Raw genomic sequence first — 20,730 nt, 5'->3', positions numbered from 1 at the left:
AAAATGGTGTTGAGTAAGAAAAGTCACATAATTCATATGGCATTCAAAGGTCAAAACAAAACCATTATCCTTTAACAATAAAAATGCAGAAGTAATTAAAAACATTCCCAAGGGGTTGGGGATTTAGCTCAGTGGTAAAGCGCTTGCCTAGGAAGCGCAAGGCCCTGGGTTCGATCCCCAGCTCCGAAAAAAAGAACCAAAAAAAAAAAAAAACATTCCCAAAAATTCAGTGGAATAATTATTACAAAGTTCAAGACCATGGTGACCTTTGGAGATGAAGTAGAGGAGGGTGCACGAGCTAAAGGCTTTTTAAAACATAATTTGAGTAAATTACATACAATTTTCTGCATACAGAGAAGGTATAAGCATATGTCACCTATAGACTATGCCCGGTTTAAATTTTCTAAAAGTTTAAAATTATGTTAAAACAAACACACACTCTTTCTCTGTGTGTGTGTGTGTGTGTGTGTGTACATGTGTGTGTACACATGTGTGCATATGTGAAATGTGTGCAGTGCTTGCAGAGGCCAGAAGAACTTACTGGATTTCCTGGCACTGAAATTATAGGTAGCCGTGAGCTACCTGACTGGCCACAGGACAGGGTGACTGGCCTGACCCAGCAGGAGAGAGCCCTCTTTAGAATCTAGAAAATACAGGACCTGAAGAGAAAGCTGGCAAGAGAAAATAACACCTAAGCGCAGAAGATACAAAAGGCTGACTCTAAGGAAATTTCAAAGTAAAGGAAAAAGCAGGTACTGTGGGTTGTAAGCAGGGATGGCTGTATGCTAATGCTGAGGGACGGTTTATACACTGTGTATTCAGATGCCAACTTCTGTGCCCAGACAGCTGGCTGCAGTCCAGATGGGCAAAGTCAAGCATCTCCAGTGTCAATGTTATGTAAAAATTGTTTTCTACCACCTCCGACTGGTTAATGAAGAGCTGATCGGCCAATTAACTGAGCAGAAGAGAAGAGGGAGGACTTCTGACCCCAGTCTCTCTGGTCAAGGGACCAGAGCAAGGTCGAGATGGTAAAACAGCTACGAGGACACACATGGAGCGGAGTGAGCCAGGGTAAGACCAGATGGCAAGTAACAGGGCATGTGGCTTGGTAACAGGCAGCACAGCCAGAATAGCTCAGAACCTGCATCTTCGTGCTTCAAGCTCGTTAATAAAAATGCTAGGTCTCTGTGGCTTTTATTCGGGAGCTAAAACAGGCTTGAGCTGATGTAGAAATGCCCCACAGTTATTTGGGAGCAAAAGGAACATAAGACACACACACACACACACACACACACACACACACACACACACACACACAACTACATTTACAGGAAAAGAATAAAAACAGAGCTGGAAGGAGTCCCCCAAGTGGACTACAGACCTCTACGGAAAGGAAGAGATGTGACTGAAGAGAAAGCTGAGAGTCTAAACAAAACGCTAACGCACGCTAACACACGTGAACACACGTGAACACACGTGAACACATGTTAATGCTGAGTAGACAGGGGATAGGGATTTTGTAATATAGTCTTTATATTTTGTCCAATTCCTCCTGCAATTTAAATTTTTGGTGTTTTGTTTATTGGCATGTGCTGGATAAGTGCTCTACCACTGCTCTATAGCCCATCCCCAGCTTTATCGACTTCTAAGAGTCTGGGTCGGGATAGTCCAGTTGTTGAAGCAGTTGTTTTGATGAAAACCTCAACCTGGTTCCAAAGACCCACAGCAAAGAATAATGTTGGGCGTGGTGACACGCTTTTGTAATCCTAGTGCCAGGGAGACAGAGACAGCGATGCCTGACACTTGCAGGCCAGCGAGCCAGCACACTCAGTGAGTGTGCCCAAAGATGGGGCCCGAAGTTGGTCTCTGCCCTCCATGCAGGGGTGCGTACCTATACACACACAATCACTCACACACATACACTCACCAAGATAGATAAATGAATGGATGAATGAATGAATGAATGAATGAAATGTATCTGTAGACACTTAGCAAGCGCAGAGACACATTCACAAATGTAAACATGAATGTAACAGGAAATTAACAACTGGAGGACTAACTTGAAACACACAGACATGACTGCTTGTAGAGGGCCGCAATAACATTCGCCACCACTAGATGGCCCTGGCTTTCACTGCACCCCACGTGGAAGGCCAGGATAGCCTCCGCCATTACAAGATGGCGCCAGCCTTCGCCACGCCAGCAGACTTCCTTTCAGGAAGTTAACTGTGTCGATGTGCAAGAGTGCCTTTGCAGGTCTTTGCCCACTCCGGGGTGCCGTTTATGAGATCATGGGTAAGCAACCAATCAGGCGTGGACACGCCACATTAGGGTGTATAAGCAGCGCCATTCTGGGGCCTCTCCTCTTCAAGATGTAATAAACGCTTTGCTGCAGAAGGATCCTGGTGTCGTGGCGTCGTTCTTGCTGGCGAGACGTTATGCGCGCGACATTTGGTGCCAAGAAACCTGAGACAAATGCCACACCATCGCCGGAGGGAGGAGAGCCTCCGCTCATGGAGAGGGTCCAGAACTGCAGGTCGAGAGGTAAGCTCTGAGAGGCATGTTTGGTCTTGATACAGCATGTCAGAAACAGAGCGGGATGAAAGATTAAAGAGCTCAAAGAGAAAAGGTACACATAAGAAAACAGGCCCTTCCAAAGACTTTAGATCCGAGGAAGCGAGAGATAGGGGAAAGAACGCCCCGGGAGAGAAACAGGGAAAGGAGGAGAAAACCCCGAAAAAAAGAAAGAAAGAAAAAAAAGCCTTTATCCGGTAGAGGAGTTAGAGGCTTTGGGGCTTGATAGTTCAGAAACAGACGAGCTTAGCCCCTCTGAGGAAGAGGATTTAGAAGATGAGGCAGCTCGCTATGAAGAAGAAAGATATGGGCCTAGGTGGAGAGCCACTGTAAAGAAACCGAAAGTTATGGATCCTTTGTGGGCAAGGCTGGTAATTTTGTTTATTTTTTTCTTTGTGTGGGAAGCCATTACAGCCGTTAGGACAGGTCAGAGGGTCCTTACAGAACAACAAGAAAGTATGTCGGAGGGAGAAAAGGTCTCTAAAGAAAAAATGAAAAGAAAAGGAGATAAAAGGAACACAGTATTTTGGGAGAAAAATTTTGTCTTTGTGCTGGTAAAAGGTGTGATCAGGCTCTATAAGATTTGCAGAGTCATACTGATCAGACTTGATAGAGGCAGACCGCCTGAAAATTTATTCAGGAGAATCAAACAAAAGGACATCTCAATGCCCATGCACAGCTTGATGGAGTTAATGTAATTGGGTTGTGAGTAAAAATATTCAGGGCTGTGTTTCACTTCCATACCATTGGCGAATGTCAGTCATTCTGCTCAGATAATATATCTCAGTATCTTACAGGAATTGGGTTTCAACACGTTGGTGGACTAGTCCAGGAATTGATACAATCCATCGCCCATATCAACTCCACTAGAGTGGATAGTCACCGTGAAAGTGGTGGGAAAGGGAAAATCCTACCTCTCTGCTGACACCATCTGTTTTTTTCCCTCTTTGTCTATTGTCTGTCCTTGGTGCACCAAGCTGTCCCTATATGTCAGTTTATGTCTGTGGTTTTTGTTTCTTGTTGCTTAAATGTTTTATGTTTCATGTTCAAAAGAAAAAATGGTAAAAACTTTATCTGTCAATCGTTCACATCTTGATTTGGTTTTAACTCGTTTCAAAAAGGGACAAATGAATAAAAAAAAAACCAGTTTCAATCAGGCCTTTAGAGCCCTGTACCTGCAGCCAGGAGTCTAGGTTAGCTGGAGAAGCTGCCCAGAGGCTGAGCGTCTGCACGAGCCGATCCTAAAGACACCAGCAGCTCCTCAGCTTCTTTGGTACAGGAGCTGATGGCTGTTTCTCTTAGAAAAATCCCTGACTTATTACTTGACTCAACAGGTGACAAGGTGCTTCTCTTAAAATCATAGCAAAAAGGTAAAAATGGTGTTTGGTCTAAATATTAAAGATAGGTGTAGCCACTTCAATTTGTTTCTCATTGGTTTTAAATGTATAAATATGCTCTACTTGCCTTGGTTATGGACTATTGGCTTTCAAGTTATTGGATATGGTTAAAAAGGTATAATATTGGTAACAGAAGGTTGACATAAAGCTGGTAATTTGGATGAAGTCATTCGACAACATGTGGCATGAGCCAACCTAGGGAAACCGGTCTAAATTGAGATAATATTTTTATGGAACTCTTATCCTAGAAACCAGGCTTCTAAAAGAATTTAGGACAATGTCTCTTTGTTGAGGTACTGGAGACTACACCATCCTGCGTTCATATATAGGAATTGGCAGTCAAACTTTGTACTAGTTTGTTGGAGGTTGAGTTTTGCTTTCCACAGTTGTGGTTTGCCCTGAAGCTATCTGTATTTTAATGCTAATCCCACTGCCCCAAGGACAGCTGCCTAATCACGTACTCAGAACTCAGGTGACCTTGTGATTGTGCTCTGGTGTTACAAAGAGAACTTAAAGATTGTGATTAAGGATTGCCAGTGTTACTTTGACTAACTCAAACTTATTTTTAATTAAAAGAAAAAAATCAAACAGGTAGAGATTGTTACAAGATTTACGAAGGACTGATGAGGTTTTAGAACTTGTGAGAGCATTACAGCCAGTTTGCTTACTCCAACTGCCATTTCAAGATAGATTTAGAGGATTGTTTTTATGCAGTTTGTTTACATCCTGGCGATTGTGAGTTTTTATTTTGTGAGCTTGCTTATAATTTTAGAGAGCCCATGAAGTGATATCATTAAAAATTTTTACAAAAGAGTGGCTAATAGCCTTATTATGTAATTTTGTTGCTTCTTCAATGTAAGAAGTTAGAACTTTGAATCTTTCAGTGTGTATGGAAATTTTTACTACAAACTTTTGCTCTCAAAATGAGCTTTAATATTTGGGGAGTAGCTGTTACACTACTCCAGAAAAGAATATTTGAAACTAATTTTAAGCTTAATTGCCAAAGTACCTCACCTTACCAGAGGACTTAGGTCTTTGTTATCCACATTGGAGATAAAGCTTCAGTTGTGTTAATACAAAATTGTAGGCTAGAGTCATGGAAGTATTTTAAAAAGAAACCTGGTGAAACATATCTTATTCCAAACAACAGTTAATTGGTTATTACAAAATACTGATATTTGGCCTATCACATATACAAATTTTCAGGCAAAGTTGATTTTACTCTTTGCATGCTTTTTTATTTACTGCAAATTTGTGCATGCTGAAAGAAAAAATGCAGCCACAAAGTCAAAAGTTTAGGAATGCTGTCCCACCCATAAGAAGCCCTTAATACCTCCAATTCCAGACCCTGCCCTCTACCTGAAAGTAGAGCCTGCTCTCCCAGGAACTAGAGGAAAGGACTTAAGATAAGGCCCTTAGATATGCGATTCCCCACCTGGTAAAGATAATAGCCTCTCCCAGGAACTAGCTGACCATAAAGTTAAATTAGAATCTTAAGAGAACAACCTTGAGAAGCTGGAAGCTTCTCCTAGGAACTAAAGGGAACACAAAGTTAAGCAATCTTGAGAGACTGGAAGCTTCTTGTGATTTTCCAAAGACACCCCTGCCCCCTTGGGTTGTGGTTTCTCCCTTTAAATACCCTTCCTCCCAGCCCTCGGGGTCAACACCTCTGTCTCCTCGTGGCATAGTGTCGGCCTGGAGATCTCCATAATAGATCTCTGTAATAAACCTCACCTTTGCATATTACATCCCTGTGTCTCCCTGTGTCTGGGGTCTGTGACTTCCCAAGACTTGAGTAAGGGTCTCTTCGGGGATCTTTCAATGTAACCCATAGAAAATGTGCTTCCTGTATTTATAGGTGGTTCATCTAATGAAAATGCTACATATATGATTGGACCACTTGTTTATTCTCTTGAGTTTCTATTGCTTCAACACAGATTATTAAATTACGTGCTATAGCCACTGTTTTTAAAATGTTAAAAAATCAAGCTTTCAATTCACATACTGATAGCCAATGTGTGGCTTGTGGTTTACAATTGATTTCATTTACTTAATGCTTTATTAGAGGCAGGTTTTCTACATAAAATCAGTGAGTGATGATTTCAGTGTGAATGTCTGACAACTCACTGTCCTTTCAGTGCTCTGGCTCAGACAACTAAACAGAACCATAGATCCAGCTCTTAGAAAATGGTAATGGAGTTGATAACACACCCTCACGAAAAGAGGAAGACTCCAGTTGCTTACATTCAACGCCCAGCCTCACCCTGCCAACTCAGGGATTTCTAGATAAGGCTAAATCTGGACCTTGTTTACAGGATTTGGCATTTCTAATCAATGCTTATGTTTAGATAAATAAAGTTTGTGAGGTGCTAGAGAGATGGCTTAGTGATTAAGAGCACTAAATACTGTTCCTTAATAGACCATTTAAGAACTTAAACTGGATTGCCTGGGCTCCTTAACAAGGGAGGACAGATACCATACATATTAGGCCTTACATAAGAACAATTAGTGTAAAAATCTCATTCTTTATATATCCAATACAATAATGCTAGAGACCATAATTTGATATACAAGTCAATTTATAAATACTAGTGCTCAGTGTCCTCAATTTAATCCTCGAAGACTTACCTTAATAAATAATATCTTTACTATATCTTAATAAATAAAAAGGGGGAGTTATCCCTGTATGCTAAAATATGCTCCTTTTATTTCAATTTTAAAAATTTGGATGCCAAAGTTTATGGCACCCTACAACTAGGCATACTTCTGCCTAGGTGAGAGAGATCCACTTAGTGACATGTTCCTGTCCAGATATTTTATATGGGGAAGAGGGAATGTTTGTGTTTTTTCTACAGGATTCTACAAGAGTATGCCAGCTGCCAGAGGTGGTTGCTGAGACTTGCTGATACTGGGAGCATGAAGATTCAGCTCTCATGGTTCGGGTCCCTGGAGTCATTCCTGCTCTGAGAGGAAGATGGAAGATCTCCCTTCATCCTTTGTCATCACAGAGATTTTGCCGTTGCTGCAGTCAGTGTTACCGCTGCGTGTGTCCCGTCCCACTAAGGCCTGCTCTCTGACCCTCTGTACACTGCTGCTTGCTGGAGAAGACTGGATTCCAGCTGTTGCTGCCCCCTTCATTCCCTGGTGACTCTTGCTGCCTTAACTGGTAACTGGTGTTGTCATTTTACAGACTATAGCTCCACAAGAAAGCCACCTGTGTAAAGCTACAGTGACTGGAGAACTCTGTCCTGGTTATACAGATCTCAGAAATGGTTCCATTGTCTGCTGGTTGTTCCAGAGAAGAATGACTGATCCTGAACTGTCCTGGAAACGAACTTGACAATTTCCACGCTATTGTAGCAGCCATTACTGCTACAGACATTGTGTCTACAGTGTCTGGAGTTACCCTCCCCCAATCTATTGTTGGACAAGCACAGTGGATGAACTTTCTAGAGTAGTTGCTAACAATTGGGAATTCTAAAATTTTATTATAGGAGCGGCTTGACTACGGCCCTTGGTGGTAACAGCTGAGGTGCCCATTACTTATCGGGAGTGGCTCTGTTTGATGCAGCCCTATGCTGTGGATCAGTATTCATACCATGGTTGGTTTGCAAACTCAGACCTCAACAGAAACGTGACAAGGCCGTTATCACTCAAGCACTTGTGGCCATTGTACAAGGGGCCTCCCCTGGAATTTGGTTATCTATGCTCAGGAATTAGTCGGTATCTGAGTTCTCTGCTCCTGCACCCCATGGATCTGTGGATCCATTGCACTGGGAGGAGAGAGACTCTCTCGGTATCTGAGTTCTCTGCTCTTACACCCCATGGATCTGTGGATCCATTGCACTGGGATGAGAGAGACTCAGTGATCCTTTGATCAGCCCTTGCACATCGCTGAGGTTTCCTCATTGCACGCGATAGGGTGATCATGATTTGTTATAAAATAATTGATTTGTTATAAAATAAATAAATAGGGGGAGATGTAGAGGGCCGCAATAACATTCGCCACCACTAGATGGCCCTGGCTTTCACTGCACCCCACGTGGAAGGCCAGGATAGCCTCCGCCATTACAAGATGGCGCCAGCCTTCGCCACGCCAGCAGACTTCCTTTCAGGAAGTTAACTGTGTGCGCATGTGCAAGAGTGCCTTCGTGCCAGGTCTTTGCCCACTCCGGGGCGTGCCTATGAGATCATGGGTAAGCAACCAATCAGGCGTGGACACGCCACATTAGGGTGTATATAAGCAGCGCCATTCTGGGGCTCGCTCTCTCCTCTTCAAGATGTAATAAACGCTTTGCTGCAGAAGGATCCTGGTGTCCGCGCGTCGTTCTTGCTGGCGAGACGTTGGGCGCGCGACAACTGCTTACATATGGTGTATGTGATTTTTAAAAAGAAAAATCAATGAAATATATATAGATGGATGATGAGCAGATAGATGGGAAAAAAGAAAGGAAGGAAGGAGGGAGGGAAGGAAGAAGGAAGGAGGGAGGGAAGGAAGGAAGAAGAGAGAGGGGGCAGGCAAAAGATATGGCAATATATCAATATATCTGTTATATAAAAAGAGGAGCTGCATATTGAAACAGACACAACCATGGGTGTGTGTTTACATACACTCAGACTTGTCTAGAAGGGAGACAAGAAATTAGTTACCATGGTTGCTTCCAGAAAAAGAAGCTGCGTGACTAAGACAAGGCTAGGAAGACTCACCTTGTGCTATTTTTGTCTGCAAGTTTTGATTTCATACAGCCTACCTGCAGCATGGATTTTTAAAACTGGATTTTAAAACCATGCCTAGCATTAATAGCTTTCGGTTTGTTCATTCTGAGGCAGGACCTGAAGTAGCTGAAACCCAGGATGTGGACTCTCAGATAGGTATGAATTTTGAAAAATTCCTATCTGCCTAGAAATACCTTGCAGTTCATACCAGTTTAGCTGATTAGACTTAATGATACTTACACTCGTCATGGGCACTACAGAGATGGCTCAGCAGGTGACAGAGATGGCTCAGCAGGTGATGTCGCTTGTTGCACAAACCTGGCTACCTAAACTTGACCCCTGAACCCATGTACAGGTGGACAGAGAAACTGACTCCATGAAGCTGTTCTCTGGCCTCATCACACATGCACATGTATACACAGACACATGCATACTCACAAGAAACAAAACTACCCAAAGGTACACACCAAATATATAATGAAAAGGTTAAAAAAGAAAACACCTTTTTGACACATAAAGATCACTTCCTGACATTCTATACAATTCACTAGAAAAGCTTCCATTAGGAACATGCACCGCCCCAAGTAGGCCTCATCATTATTATTTTTAATAGAGTCTTGCTATGTACATTTATAGCTTGTGAAACCTGCCTCAAAATAATGACAAAAGTAGTAATTATAAAATAATAAACTTAAGCTTTTACTAGTAAAGAACAAGTGCAGAAAGTTGCCAGCCCAAAAGAACGTTTTTTTTTTATTTTATCTCTAGTTTAAGAGTGCTAAAACAAAAACAGAACAAAGCAACACTCTAAAATAGTCATGTGTAAGGTCTAAAGAAAACCATTTCATGATAACAAGTGTTTCAAGAAACAAGGGAGCAATTCTGCTTGGGTGACAGAATTAAAATCTGCTAATCAGAATGAGTGACAACCACTCCATGTCCTGGAAGTGTCTTCAAGAATAGATGAGGCTAAAGTGACACTAGCTGTCCTTAATCAAGACAAGCCGTCTTAATGAGCTCATTGGGTCTGTGGCTATGAAATGCCCATCTACACACTTCCATCCCAGAACAGCAGTGAGCAGGGCATGCAACAAAAAGACAGGCTCGAGCTGGAAGAGAAGCCCCATTGCCAGAAAGAAAGCCAGTGGCAAACACATCTTCCTTCCTTATATTTGCAAAAGGGCTGTGGACAAATAACCCTCCCTCATCTCCCTCGTGTGCTCCGGGGCCATCCGTGGAAACCTGAAATCTTGAATAGTACTGGACCCTATAAGTACTTCCCTCACATATATACATATCTCTCAAAGTTGAGAACTTACCTTTCCACCTAAAGGACATACTTTGTAGCTTCTCTTAGGCCAACATGACGACTCCTGTACTTTGCAGCCATTCTTAAATGAAGAAAGGCTTACTTCACACGAGCCTACGCTAGTCCATCTGATAACCTCACAAGCTACTAAGCGACAGGTGTGTGTGCACAGTATACAGTGTGGGTACGCCGGACCAAAGGTGACTCGGGGCCTAGACATGACGGTGCAGGGCCACACAAGGCTTATTTCCACCCAGGGAAGCACATAACTCAGAGGTTCCCAGACCACAGGTAAAGGGAATTACAAAAAGGAGAAGCTACTACACAGAGAGGAAAGCATGGAGAAAAAGCTAAAACACGTGAATGTGGTTGTTGTGTGTAAGGCCCCAAGTCCAGTCCCTAACACCAGAAAGAGAAGGGAGAGAAACACAAACAGCAAAAAGAACCCAACAGTCTAGAAAACTAAAGGAAGTGGCCAGTGCAGACTCCATCTCTGCTGTTCTGAGGGCTGACTGATTCTCATGACCGTTTTCTCTTCTTCGCTATTTCCCGACCTTCTCTTACTCTCCTCCATTCCTACTGATCCAAGTTTGCCTAGTTAGTCTGTTTTTAAGTCAAAATCTGACCCACATCTCAAAAGTGTCAGTCTCTACTATACTTTTCTACTATGGAATTGGCCCTTCCTTCCAGGGAAAAGTTTTATCTCTATTTCAAAGCAGTCTGTAACAGCCAGGCCTCTCGGTGCCTGACTCACAGCCAGTGATGGCTGGAGATCCTCTGGCCCAACTAGAAAGAGAACTATAAAAGGGCTGTGTCTACTCACCTCGAACCTGCTTTTTTATTTCTTTGGCAGAATCCAGCCATGTCTGTAAAAAGAAGAAAAGGCGTTCACACAGAGCTCCAGACACACAAACAATTCAGCACGGAGGCAGCTCACTGGCCGCCTTGGGGAAAAATGCCTCCAGATGAGCCTATATTTCCCCTGGAAGCCTTTGCGATAAGTTTACAAAGCACAGTAGTTCTCTGCAGCAGAAGAGGGAACCAGAGGTTGGTTTGAACCCACACTCCAGTATGTCCTACCGAGTAACTCAAGCCCCTCTGTGCCTAAGTTCCCTCATCTCTAAAATGTGAATTTTGTCATAGTGTCCCTCTTACAGAGCTCCTCATACATGTAAGTCTGCTTATAAACAGCAAATGTGAAGCAAACATGTGCCATTTATAGGACGTGGGAAAGATTAGTAAAGATCTAGAACTGGGAATGATTGACAACTTCCTGATCTTGTGTTCTCCTCTAACCTCTGGTCTTGTTCAGATTTTCTATGTCAGCACAGCCTCTGGTGCATGGTTCATTACCCAGTTAATGTTTACTGAATGAATAGATCTTCCCTCTCCCCGATCTTCCCTCTTCCCTCTCCCTTCTATGTTCTTCCACCCCACTTAAGAGTGTACACATCACTAGAGCAGGCCTCTTCAACCTACAGTATCCCCTGCAACATAATGGCGCTTTAAAGGGCTTTAACAACCCTTCACAGGCCTCTAGGGTAGATATTTAAAGACAAAATCTGCTAAATCTCTAGTATTATTCAGAATGTTTTGTTTTGAGATAGGCTAGATGGTCTAGAACTCTGTATGTAGACCAGGTTAGCCCTGAACTCACAGAAATCTGTCTGCCTCTGTCTCCCAAGGGCTGGAATTAAGGTATGTACCACCACACTCAGCATATTTACAACATTAGAATTTAAACTATATTAAACGGTTTAAAACTACAAGATATATACACATTTTGGATGAAACCCATTGGTAGAGTACATGCTGCTTACATATGCAAGGTTCCCAGGCTTAGTAGTCCACACACACACACACACACACATACATACACACTCAGACACACACCCATACACACACATACACACACTCACACACTCATACACACACATATATACGTGGCACTACATGACACACTCACACACAGCACATACACACTCACATAAAAATTAACCGCACACTTGTTGGAGTCCTGTCGCAGAGAAGAACCTGAGTGCTTTCTTTTGCCTCTCATTTGGTCAAAGGCAAGGGGATTTAAACATAAATGCTAAACTTGGTGGAACGTCTGAAAACCCTTGGCTTATATGCACCCCAAAATGTTCACTAATGGCACCCACAGCAGGGTGCTCCACTGTTTTAAGAGATTTTCTGACTCTCCACTCCAGAGATTCCATAAGCAATTCCACGACTCTGGGGCTAAAATCCCCACCAAGCTGACACTGAAGAAGGCAAATCCAGATTTGTGTGAATCACTTGGGACCTTCAAAGTCTAAGCTCTCTTACAGAATCTCTTACTGCTTAGGTGAGATGACTAAGCAGGTAAAAGCAGCCCCTGTTCTCCGAGTCTGAGTCTAAGCTCCAAGCCTTGTGGTAGAAGGAGGACACCAACTCCCAAAAGTTGTCCTCTGACCTCCATACATGAGCAACCCCTAATCCTAACCCCATGCAGAAAATGGAGTAATACAATTTATAATTTTTGAACAAGATTGGAGGCTGAGGTTAAAAACACATCAAAAGCAGAAACAAAACCTTTTATTAATAATAAAATCAGTATGTGTACTTCTTTGCTCAATTTAAAATATTCAATTCTTGGTATTGTATTCAGCTAACAAATGTTGAGGGATGATCCCATGTGGATGACACTGTGGTTATGAAGAAAAGACTAGGGCTGGAGAGATGGCTCAGCAGTGAAGAACACTGGCTGCTTTCCAGAGGACCCAGGTTGAATTTCCAGCATCCACATGGTGGCTCACAACTGTCTATAACTCCAGTTTCAGGGGATCTGGCACCTTCACGAATATGTACACGTACGCAAAATACCAATGCACGTAAAATTTAAAAACAAACAAACAAAAAGACTAAATTAACACTTAAGGAGCAGTCACTAATGAGAGATGAGTGGTGAGCAGCCATTTGTTCACCCTGGGTGTGACTGTGGTGATGCTATGCTGAAGCCCAGAGCATCTCAGAGCACAGACCTGAAGGAACTTTAGAAACATCTCTCCCGGTATAGGGGAAATCTGAGTCTTGAGATGCAGAAGTCAGTCAGACAAAGAAGAAATGAAAGTAATTAGACAGGTACAGAGTACAAAACAGCTCCTGTGCCTAGTTCAGCACAACTTGAGCTCAGAGGTAGTCATGGAAGACAGAGGACAACTAGAAGTACAGAAGGGCCAGGACATGGAGACGGTACTCTATGCTGGACATGGAGACAGTACTCTATGCTGGACATGGAGACGGTACTCTATGCTGGACATGGAGACGGTACTCTATGCTGGACATGGAGACAGTACTCTATGCTGGACATGGAGACGGTACTCTATGCTGGACATGGAGACAGTACTCTATGCTGGACATGGAGACAGTACTCTATGCTGGACATGGAGACAGTACTCTATGCTGGACATGGAGACAGTACTCTATGCTGGACATGGAGACAGTACTCTATGCTGGGAAACTCGGGCCCCATCAGGTTCTAGGAAAGTGGGAGCCGCTGAAGGTTTAAGATAAAGGAATGACAGTCATAGGAAGTGTGACTATAGTAGAGGCTGGGACTGAGAACACATAGAGGTCTAAAGTATAAGGGATAAGCTCCCACCGTTCATTAGCTCTATAACCCTGCTATGAGACAATCCTGCTGAACTTCAGTTTCTCTTGATGATGAGAAAAAGCACCTTAGTAATAATGTGCTCCCCCCGCCCCCTGTAAATTCTAGAAGGAAAACCTGAGAATACGAGAGACCACTATGTGCATGGATGTCCTGGAGAGGCAGGTATAAACACTGTCACCTACATGAGAAGGGGAATCTGCCAGGAGCTTCCGCTGCAGTCTCCTTACCTTGGAGGTTGTGCTGTCCCACACGGCTAAACCAAAGTAGTCTTCTTCCAACAGGTTGAGGTGTTCACATACTCGCTTAAGCAGGTCTTGTCCCTTAGCATGTTTCTGTGAAGATACAGACATGCTAGTTAAGGTTCTTTATTCTTGCATTCATCACCAGAATTTTCAAAAAGTGTGATTTTCCAATTCCCTCTTTTACCTTTTGTAACAAATACATTCTCGGATGACTGCACAGAACATAATTTGTAAAATTCCTCTTCTTTGATACACCAGTTTATAAATGCAACATGTTACAGCATTTTGGAAATAGCGACAAGGCTAAGTAAAATCCCATCTCCCCTCTTTCTCCATCTCCAAAACGTCACACCCTCAACGCAGGACCTCACTATGTCATCCTCCAGTGTGAGAATCTTTTTTTTTTTTTTTTTTTTTTTTTTGGTTCTTTTTTTCCGGAGCTGGGGACCGAACCCAGGGCCTTGCGCTTCCTAGGCAAGTGCTCTACCACTGAGCTAAATCCCCAACCCCAGTGTGAGAATCTTAAGTGCTAGGACAACAGGCATTTACTGCCACACCCAACCAAGCACACTTGTGTGTGCATATTCTCACAGTCATGTTCTACTCCAACCCCTGCCCCATAATTTTTTGTGCAGTGTTTCCTGAATTATGCTATGGGTCACAACCAGTTACCATGATCTGTTGAGGTTTGGTCTGTTGCTCTGTATTATAATGTTAAATTCTGTAACCCCAGGTCTAATTGCCTCAAGACAAGATCTTCACATACATCAGCTTTTACTGTATAAATACTGCCCCTCCCCCAAGTTATCTGTGACTGGTTAATAAAGATGAGTACAGCCTGTAGTTGGGCAGAAGAGAGGTGGGCAGGGCTTCAGTTCCCAGGTTTGGGGTCTGAGGCAGAGAGAGAGAGAGAGAGAGAGAGAGAGAGAGACAGACAGAGAGGAGGAGGAGGGAGGAAGGAGAGAGGAAGGAGCTGCTGAGGTGTATGTAGGTGGATCTTGAGCTCATGGCGATGAGGGCCGGCCTGTTGGTGTAGGAGCAGCCCAGGTGAAACATGTCAAGTGATATCTCGGGGTTCTTGACAGGAAGGAGACAAAATAGCAGAGGGTTGACATCTGCCCAGCTCTAATGCTTTCAAGGCTTTTTATAAACGTAAAGGTTTTGTGTCTTTTATTTGAAGGCTAAGTGATCTAAGTTGGGGTAGAGACACCCAAATAATATTCACCACAACGTTCATCAACTCAGTTACTGGCTAAACCTGTCAACAGAGATAATTGTGGCTGTGGAAATCATTTTCAAAATAAGTAGCAATAAGAATGACCTATACCTGAACTCCCTACAGTCTCTTCCTGAGAGGTAGGAAATAGACAGCCTACAGACACTGGTGGTTACAGGAGCGATTCTGTAGTGTTACAAACCATTATCTTTACAGACTCAAACAGCGTTGGGTACTTAGACTCTTGCTTATAAGGAAGAATGAATGCCCTAATCCACAGGCTATGAATTAAAGTTAGAACAACGAGCTGGCTCCACTATTTACCAGCTAATCAACTGTGTCATTTCAATTAACAATGGCTGGTTCAGCTGTAAAATAAGATTTTTACACCAGTTTACTGAAAAACAAACAAACCAGAAGCATGTTAATGTCTTCTGAGAAATGTATACAAAAATACTTCAAAATTTATATACCTTTTTTTTCCCGTTATGGGGACCAAACCCAGAGCCTTGTGTGTGTTATGAACCTGTGCTATTACTGAACTACGCCCTAGCTGTATAGATCTTTTTAGTACATACACTTGACATAGCCTCTTTTAATGAATCAATTTAAATGACTTAGTAATTTTCATAATTGTTCATTCAGCATTAACTCATTTATATGGCATCATTTTCTTCACCTTTTTTCCTGATTTCACCCTAAATGATGGTCAGTGATTTGAAAAACCAGGTACATTTCCCTAACCCCTTTTTTCATAATTCCCAAATTCGGGAGTTCTAAAAAAATCCAAAATCCAACTTAAAGAAGTCAATTTATTTTATTACTAAAGCTCATTTGTTGAAAACTTCTGGCTATTTTTATCTATCTATAATTGCACAAATCTTTATATTTTTTACTACAGAAATAACATCTTTGAGTCAGGCAGAGTAGTCCATGCCTATAATCCTGGAAACAGACGCAGGAGGCAGGGGTTAGGAGTTCAAATCATCTTAGGCTACATGACGACTTGAAGGCCAGCCTAAGCCGCAGGAGTCCTGTCCCAGCACCACCACAATCACAAAGTTAAAAATAATTTGTATTCTATATGTAAGATTTTAGAATGCTTGTGGTTGAATACATTACATATGTACAAGATTTGGCCAGTAATAACGAAGTCCAAGCACGACTCGCACATTTCATCGTAAGAGCCATCAGTACTTGCGATAACTGCGCACACAGCAAACACAGCATGACTGCGACTACCGTTCTGGTTAGAGCAACAGTTAGCAGAGGTCTCAGCTCGGCCCGAAGGAACGAAGAAACTAAATACCTGCATTTATTCAATTCCGATTCAATTACTGATTCTTTCATAAAGATGAGAGGTTTTAAGAAGTGGTGTGCATATATAAAGGGCATTATGTAATTTTTACTTCTATACTCTATCTCATGGGACTAAAGACATATCAGATACAATGAATGACGGAGGCTGGGGGAATAGAAATGTCAGAAATAGCCTGTGTGTGAGTGTGGGTGTGCGTGTGTGTGTGTCTGTGTGTGTGTCTGTGTATGTGTGTTGTGAGTGTGTATGTATGTGTGTGTGTGTGTGTGTGTGTGTGTGTGTGTGTGTGTGTCTCTACATGAATTCGTGTGCATCACCTGTTTGCAGGTGCCTGAGGAGGCTGTAAGTGGATGTCCCCTGGATATAAGTGGATGTATGGATGTAAGTGGATGGATCCCCTGGAATAGGAGTCATAGACAGCTGTAGGCCATCATATGCCCATATGGTACTGGGAACCAAACTCAGTTCTCTGCGAGGACAGCAAATGATCTAAGTCATCACTCCAGCCATGTAACTTCCTTTTAAAGTATTTATTTATTTGACCTCTGTCTCTCTGAGTGTATGTTTATGTATGTACACATAACATGTATGTATGTGAGTATGTGTGTGACTCCACAGCATGCATGTGGGCCAGAAAACAACCTTAGGTGTCAGTCCCTTGCCTTGTAACTTATTTGAAAGAGGGAACCATCAGTTCCTACACCAGGCATTCTGCTCACCAACTTACTGGAACTCTCCTGTCTCTGTGCTCACCTCCTTGCAAGAGGACAGGGATTATAGACACTAATGCAGCCAGCTTTGTGTGGGTTCTAGGAATGTGAACTCATAGCTGCATGGCAGGTGCTTTTCAAACATAATTACAGGATAGTTGGAAATTCAAACTATTTTCGAAGATTTGGTTATACATACATACATACATACATAACTTACTTTTGAAAAAAAAAATGTCTTTAAGTCCCCAGATCTTAACAGATTCAGGGAGGAAAAAATAAAACTCACGACTTTCCTGTCACTTCATTTCCAGAAAGCCACTGCCAACATTTCCACCCACAGAATGCCTTGGGGTGGGCCTTGTGTGTAGCAGCCCCACGAGAGGTGACTGTGAGCGCTCTGACCTCCAGGATTAAAAGGACTCACCTCCACAACGCATTCGTAGACTGTGTCGTCCAACAGGGAGACCTTGCAATGCATGTTCCTGTGTCTCCTGATGGGCTTCTGGGAGGCCTCGGGCTCTCTCTCCGCTCTTGATTCTGGGTCCTCTTTTGCCTCCGTTCCAGAGCACTCCTCAATCCCTTCTCCTTCCTTCGTTTCCGAATCTGGATCCTCTCTGTGTTCCTCCTGAGCTGGCTACACATCCATGACACTAAGTCACTGAAAAGGTACTCAAAAACAAGCCACACACTACCACCTATCGTAAATAATAGAGCACCCCCACCGATAAAGATAGGAACAGAAAAAAAAGCTATCAAAGCAAAAATAATTTGAATTATATTACCTATATCATATCTTTCTAAAAGGTATTATGATTTATCTAAAGATGTTCAGGTGGAATCCTATCAAATTGGTCAGTGACTGTGGGACACCAATCCCCTGCTCTCCGAGTTATATAATATGGTGCTCATCAAGTTTTTGTTGTCCCTCTTCTGTGATCATCAGCTTTAGCAAGGTCACTTTGTGGACTGAAGATAAAGTGATTTGTCACAGGCTTTACATTTTACAAACAGCTAAAAGTTCATGAGGCCTTCTCATCTTCTACATCTCTGCATTAAGCACATGAAGGTACCAGGCTAAACACTGTGACTCTGCCTTGGAACATCCAAACAAGGCTGAAGGAAGGAAGAGGAAGACTGAGGTTGGCCTCTCCGGCAACCCATTAAATCCTCACGCAACACAGGAAAAGTCAGAAAATACTTATTTATTTATTTTATTTATTTGAGTACACTGTAGCTGTCTTCATGCACACCAGAAGAGGGCATCAGGTGGTTGTGAGCCACCATGTGGTTGCTGGGAATTGAACTCAGGACCTTTGGAAGAACAGCCAGTGCTCCTAACCGCTGAGCCATCTCTCCAGTCCCAAAAGTCAGAGAATGTTTTGAACCACATTTTCTTACGATTTTTTGTAGTCTGTTTTGTCTTTTACTTATTTTATTTTTTAGATTTTATTTATTTTATTTATATGAGTAGCTGTCTTCAGACACACCAGAAGAGGGTATCGGATCACATTACAGATGGCTGTAAGTCAGTGTGGGTTGCTGGGCCCCCACTGGACTATTTTCTTATTTTCAACATAATAAATCTATTGAGAGTTTTAACTAAATTATGTGATTTTTTTCTTCCAAATCAATACATGATTGACATTTATATATAAAAAAGAAGAGCCTGAATTGCTTGCTTGCTGTACCAGATTCGGGAATGGCTGACAGGCTTGTAATAGCCTCAGAGAGGCCTTCATAAGCTACCCTATTCGTCCCAGCCACTGGACTATTTCTTATACCAACAAGCCGTCTGCTGCTCCTCCCACCTTCATGTGGGTGGTCATCAGGCTTGCAGCAGCAAACACTTCACCCTCTGAGCCACCACACTGTCCTGCCACTTACAGTTTGTAACTTCTCAAGGTACACGCTATCCTAGAACCTGGTGTACACAGTAGGTTTTCTCTCTCTCTCTTAGTACAGAATAGAGTTTATTCAGAGCATGGGGAGGGGAGTTAAGAGGGTAGTAGGGCAGACCGGGGGGGGGGGTAGGAGAGGAGTAGAAGCCAGCCATGAGCACATGGAGAGAAGGGGGGGGTGGGAAATGGGGAAAGAGGGACAAAGCGGGAAAAGGGTAAAAGAAAGAGAGGAAGAGAGGAGCAAGAGAGAGCAAGAGCCGCAGTAGGTTTTTAATAATTAGTTTTGAATGACTGACTGACTAAACAAACAAGCAAGCAAGCATTTAAAACTAATTGATGGGTCCCGCACTCAGGAGAAGAGACAGGGAGATCTCTGTGAGTTAAGGGCAAGCCTGGTCTACAGAGCTATTTCCAGGCTACCCAGGCCTACATTGCAAGACCTTCATAAATGAATGAATGAATGAATGAGTGAGTGAATGACAGGCCTGATAGATGAAGCTGGGGAGATGGATCAGTCAGTAAAATAGTTGTCCTGCAAGCACGAGGACCTATCATTTTCCTGTGCTTGATCCCATGGATCTCATTCATAACTATTACATAGTGAATCTTGTGTGTGTGTGTGTGTGTGTGTGTGTGTGTGTGTGTGGTCATGCATATGTGTGAGCACACACATGTGTAAGTCAGAGGACAACTCTAAGGAGCTGGTTCTTGGTATCTACCTTAGAGGCAGGGTCTCCCTTGTTTCTCCCACTGCACTATTCACTCTAAGCTAACTGACCCGCCACAAGCTTCCAGTTGAGTCTCCTGTCTCCATTTCCCAACTTGCCAGAGGAATGCTGGGATTACAGATTTGTTCTTCCACACTGAGCTTCTTAGGAGGGCTTTAGGGATTTGAATCAGGTCACCAGGCTAGTGCAGAAAGCCTTTCACCCACTGAGTCATCGCCCCAGCCCGGATCTTGTTTCAATATTGTCTTACTAACAGCCAGTGCCTGTTATGATTTCATCCTAAAGTTGGCCTTTGGCCCTCTGAATATACAAGTAATATTCCTAGAAACGCATGCAATAATTTTAGAAGTCTAATGAAACTATATAACCCAACCTTTAGGCCTTTCACTGAAGTACACACAGGACTTAAACTTTAATAACTAGATAATACTTGAAGCTTCAGAAGTAAGATTTTGAACATAACTCGTGCTTTGCATTCCCTCGGGCTGGAAAGACTAAGGCTCCTAGAAGACAGTTTGCGTTACACTACGGGTGCTTTCACATGTGCTTTGGACAAAGGAACAACTTAGGCTTATTTACACTGTGACAGAGTCAAAGCCGTGTATGAATAAATACTACAGAGGGAGGTGACGAGATGGCTCATCAGGTAACAGCACGTGCTGCCAGGCCTGGCTACCTGAGCCTGATTCCTGAAGGCCACACAGTGGGGAAAAGAAGACTCCCCAAAGGGGTGCTCTGGTTTCCACATGTATACCGTGATGCTCGAACATGCATGCACACACAGAAATAAATAAATGTAATGAAATATTAAACTATTACACAAGGAATAGAATTAACATTGTTATCTGCATCTCACAGTATTGTGCTCCCTACAGGTTAATAAGGCAGGCAAGGCTAGCCTATACCCTGGGATGGCCCAAATCCATCATGTGGACTAATGAAGACTTTCATTAAGGGCCATACT

The 20,730-nt window shown here is 42.8% G+C and overlaps 1 protein-coding gene across 10 annotated transcripts in view; it reads right to left on the bottom strand.

Moving 5' to 3' along the window:
- Epb41 (erythrocyte membrane protein band 4.1) overlaps nt 1-20,730 on the bottom strand; it is a 158,567-nt gene that overhangs the window by 68,876 nt on the left and 68,961 nt on the right. For all 10 annotated transcript variants that reach the window (XM_032896859.1, XM_032896852.1, XM_032896843.1 and 7 more), the window contains 3 exons: nt 17,565-17,774; nt 13,879-13,983; nt 10,820-10,862 (listed from right to left, as the gene is read on the bottom strand). In XM_032896859.1, coding sequence (XP_032752750.1) covers nt 10,820-10,862; nt 13,879-13,983; nt 17,565-17,618 — 202 coding nt within the window. In that variant the 5' untranslated portion in view covers nt 17,619-17,774. The remainder of the gene's footprint in view (nt 1-10,819; nt 10,863-13,878; nt 13,984-17,564; nt 17,775-20,730) is intronic.

Source organism: Rattus rattus, chromosome 1 (assembly GCF_011064425.1).
Source record: "Rattus rattus isolate New Zealand chromosome 1, Rrattus_CSIRO_v1, whole genome shotgun sequence".
In the NCBI taxonomy this organism is placed as follows: domain Eukaryota; kingdom Metazoa; phylum Chordata; class Mammalia; order Rodentia; family Muridae; genus Rattus; species Rattus rattus.
The sequence above is the reverse complement of the archived record's forward strand: the minus strand, read 5'-3'. Positions and strand labels throughout refer to the sequence as shown.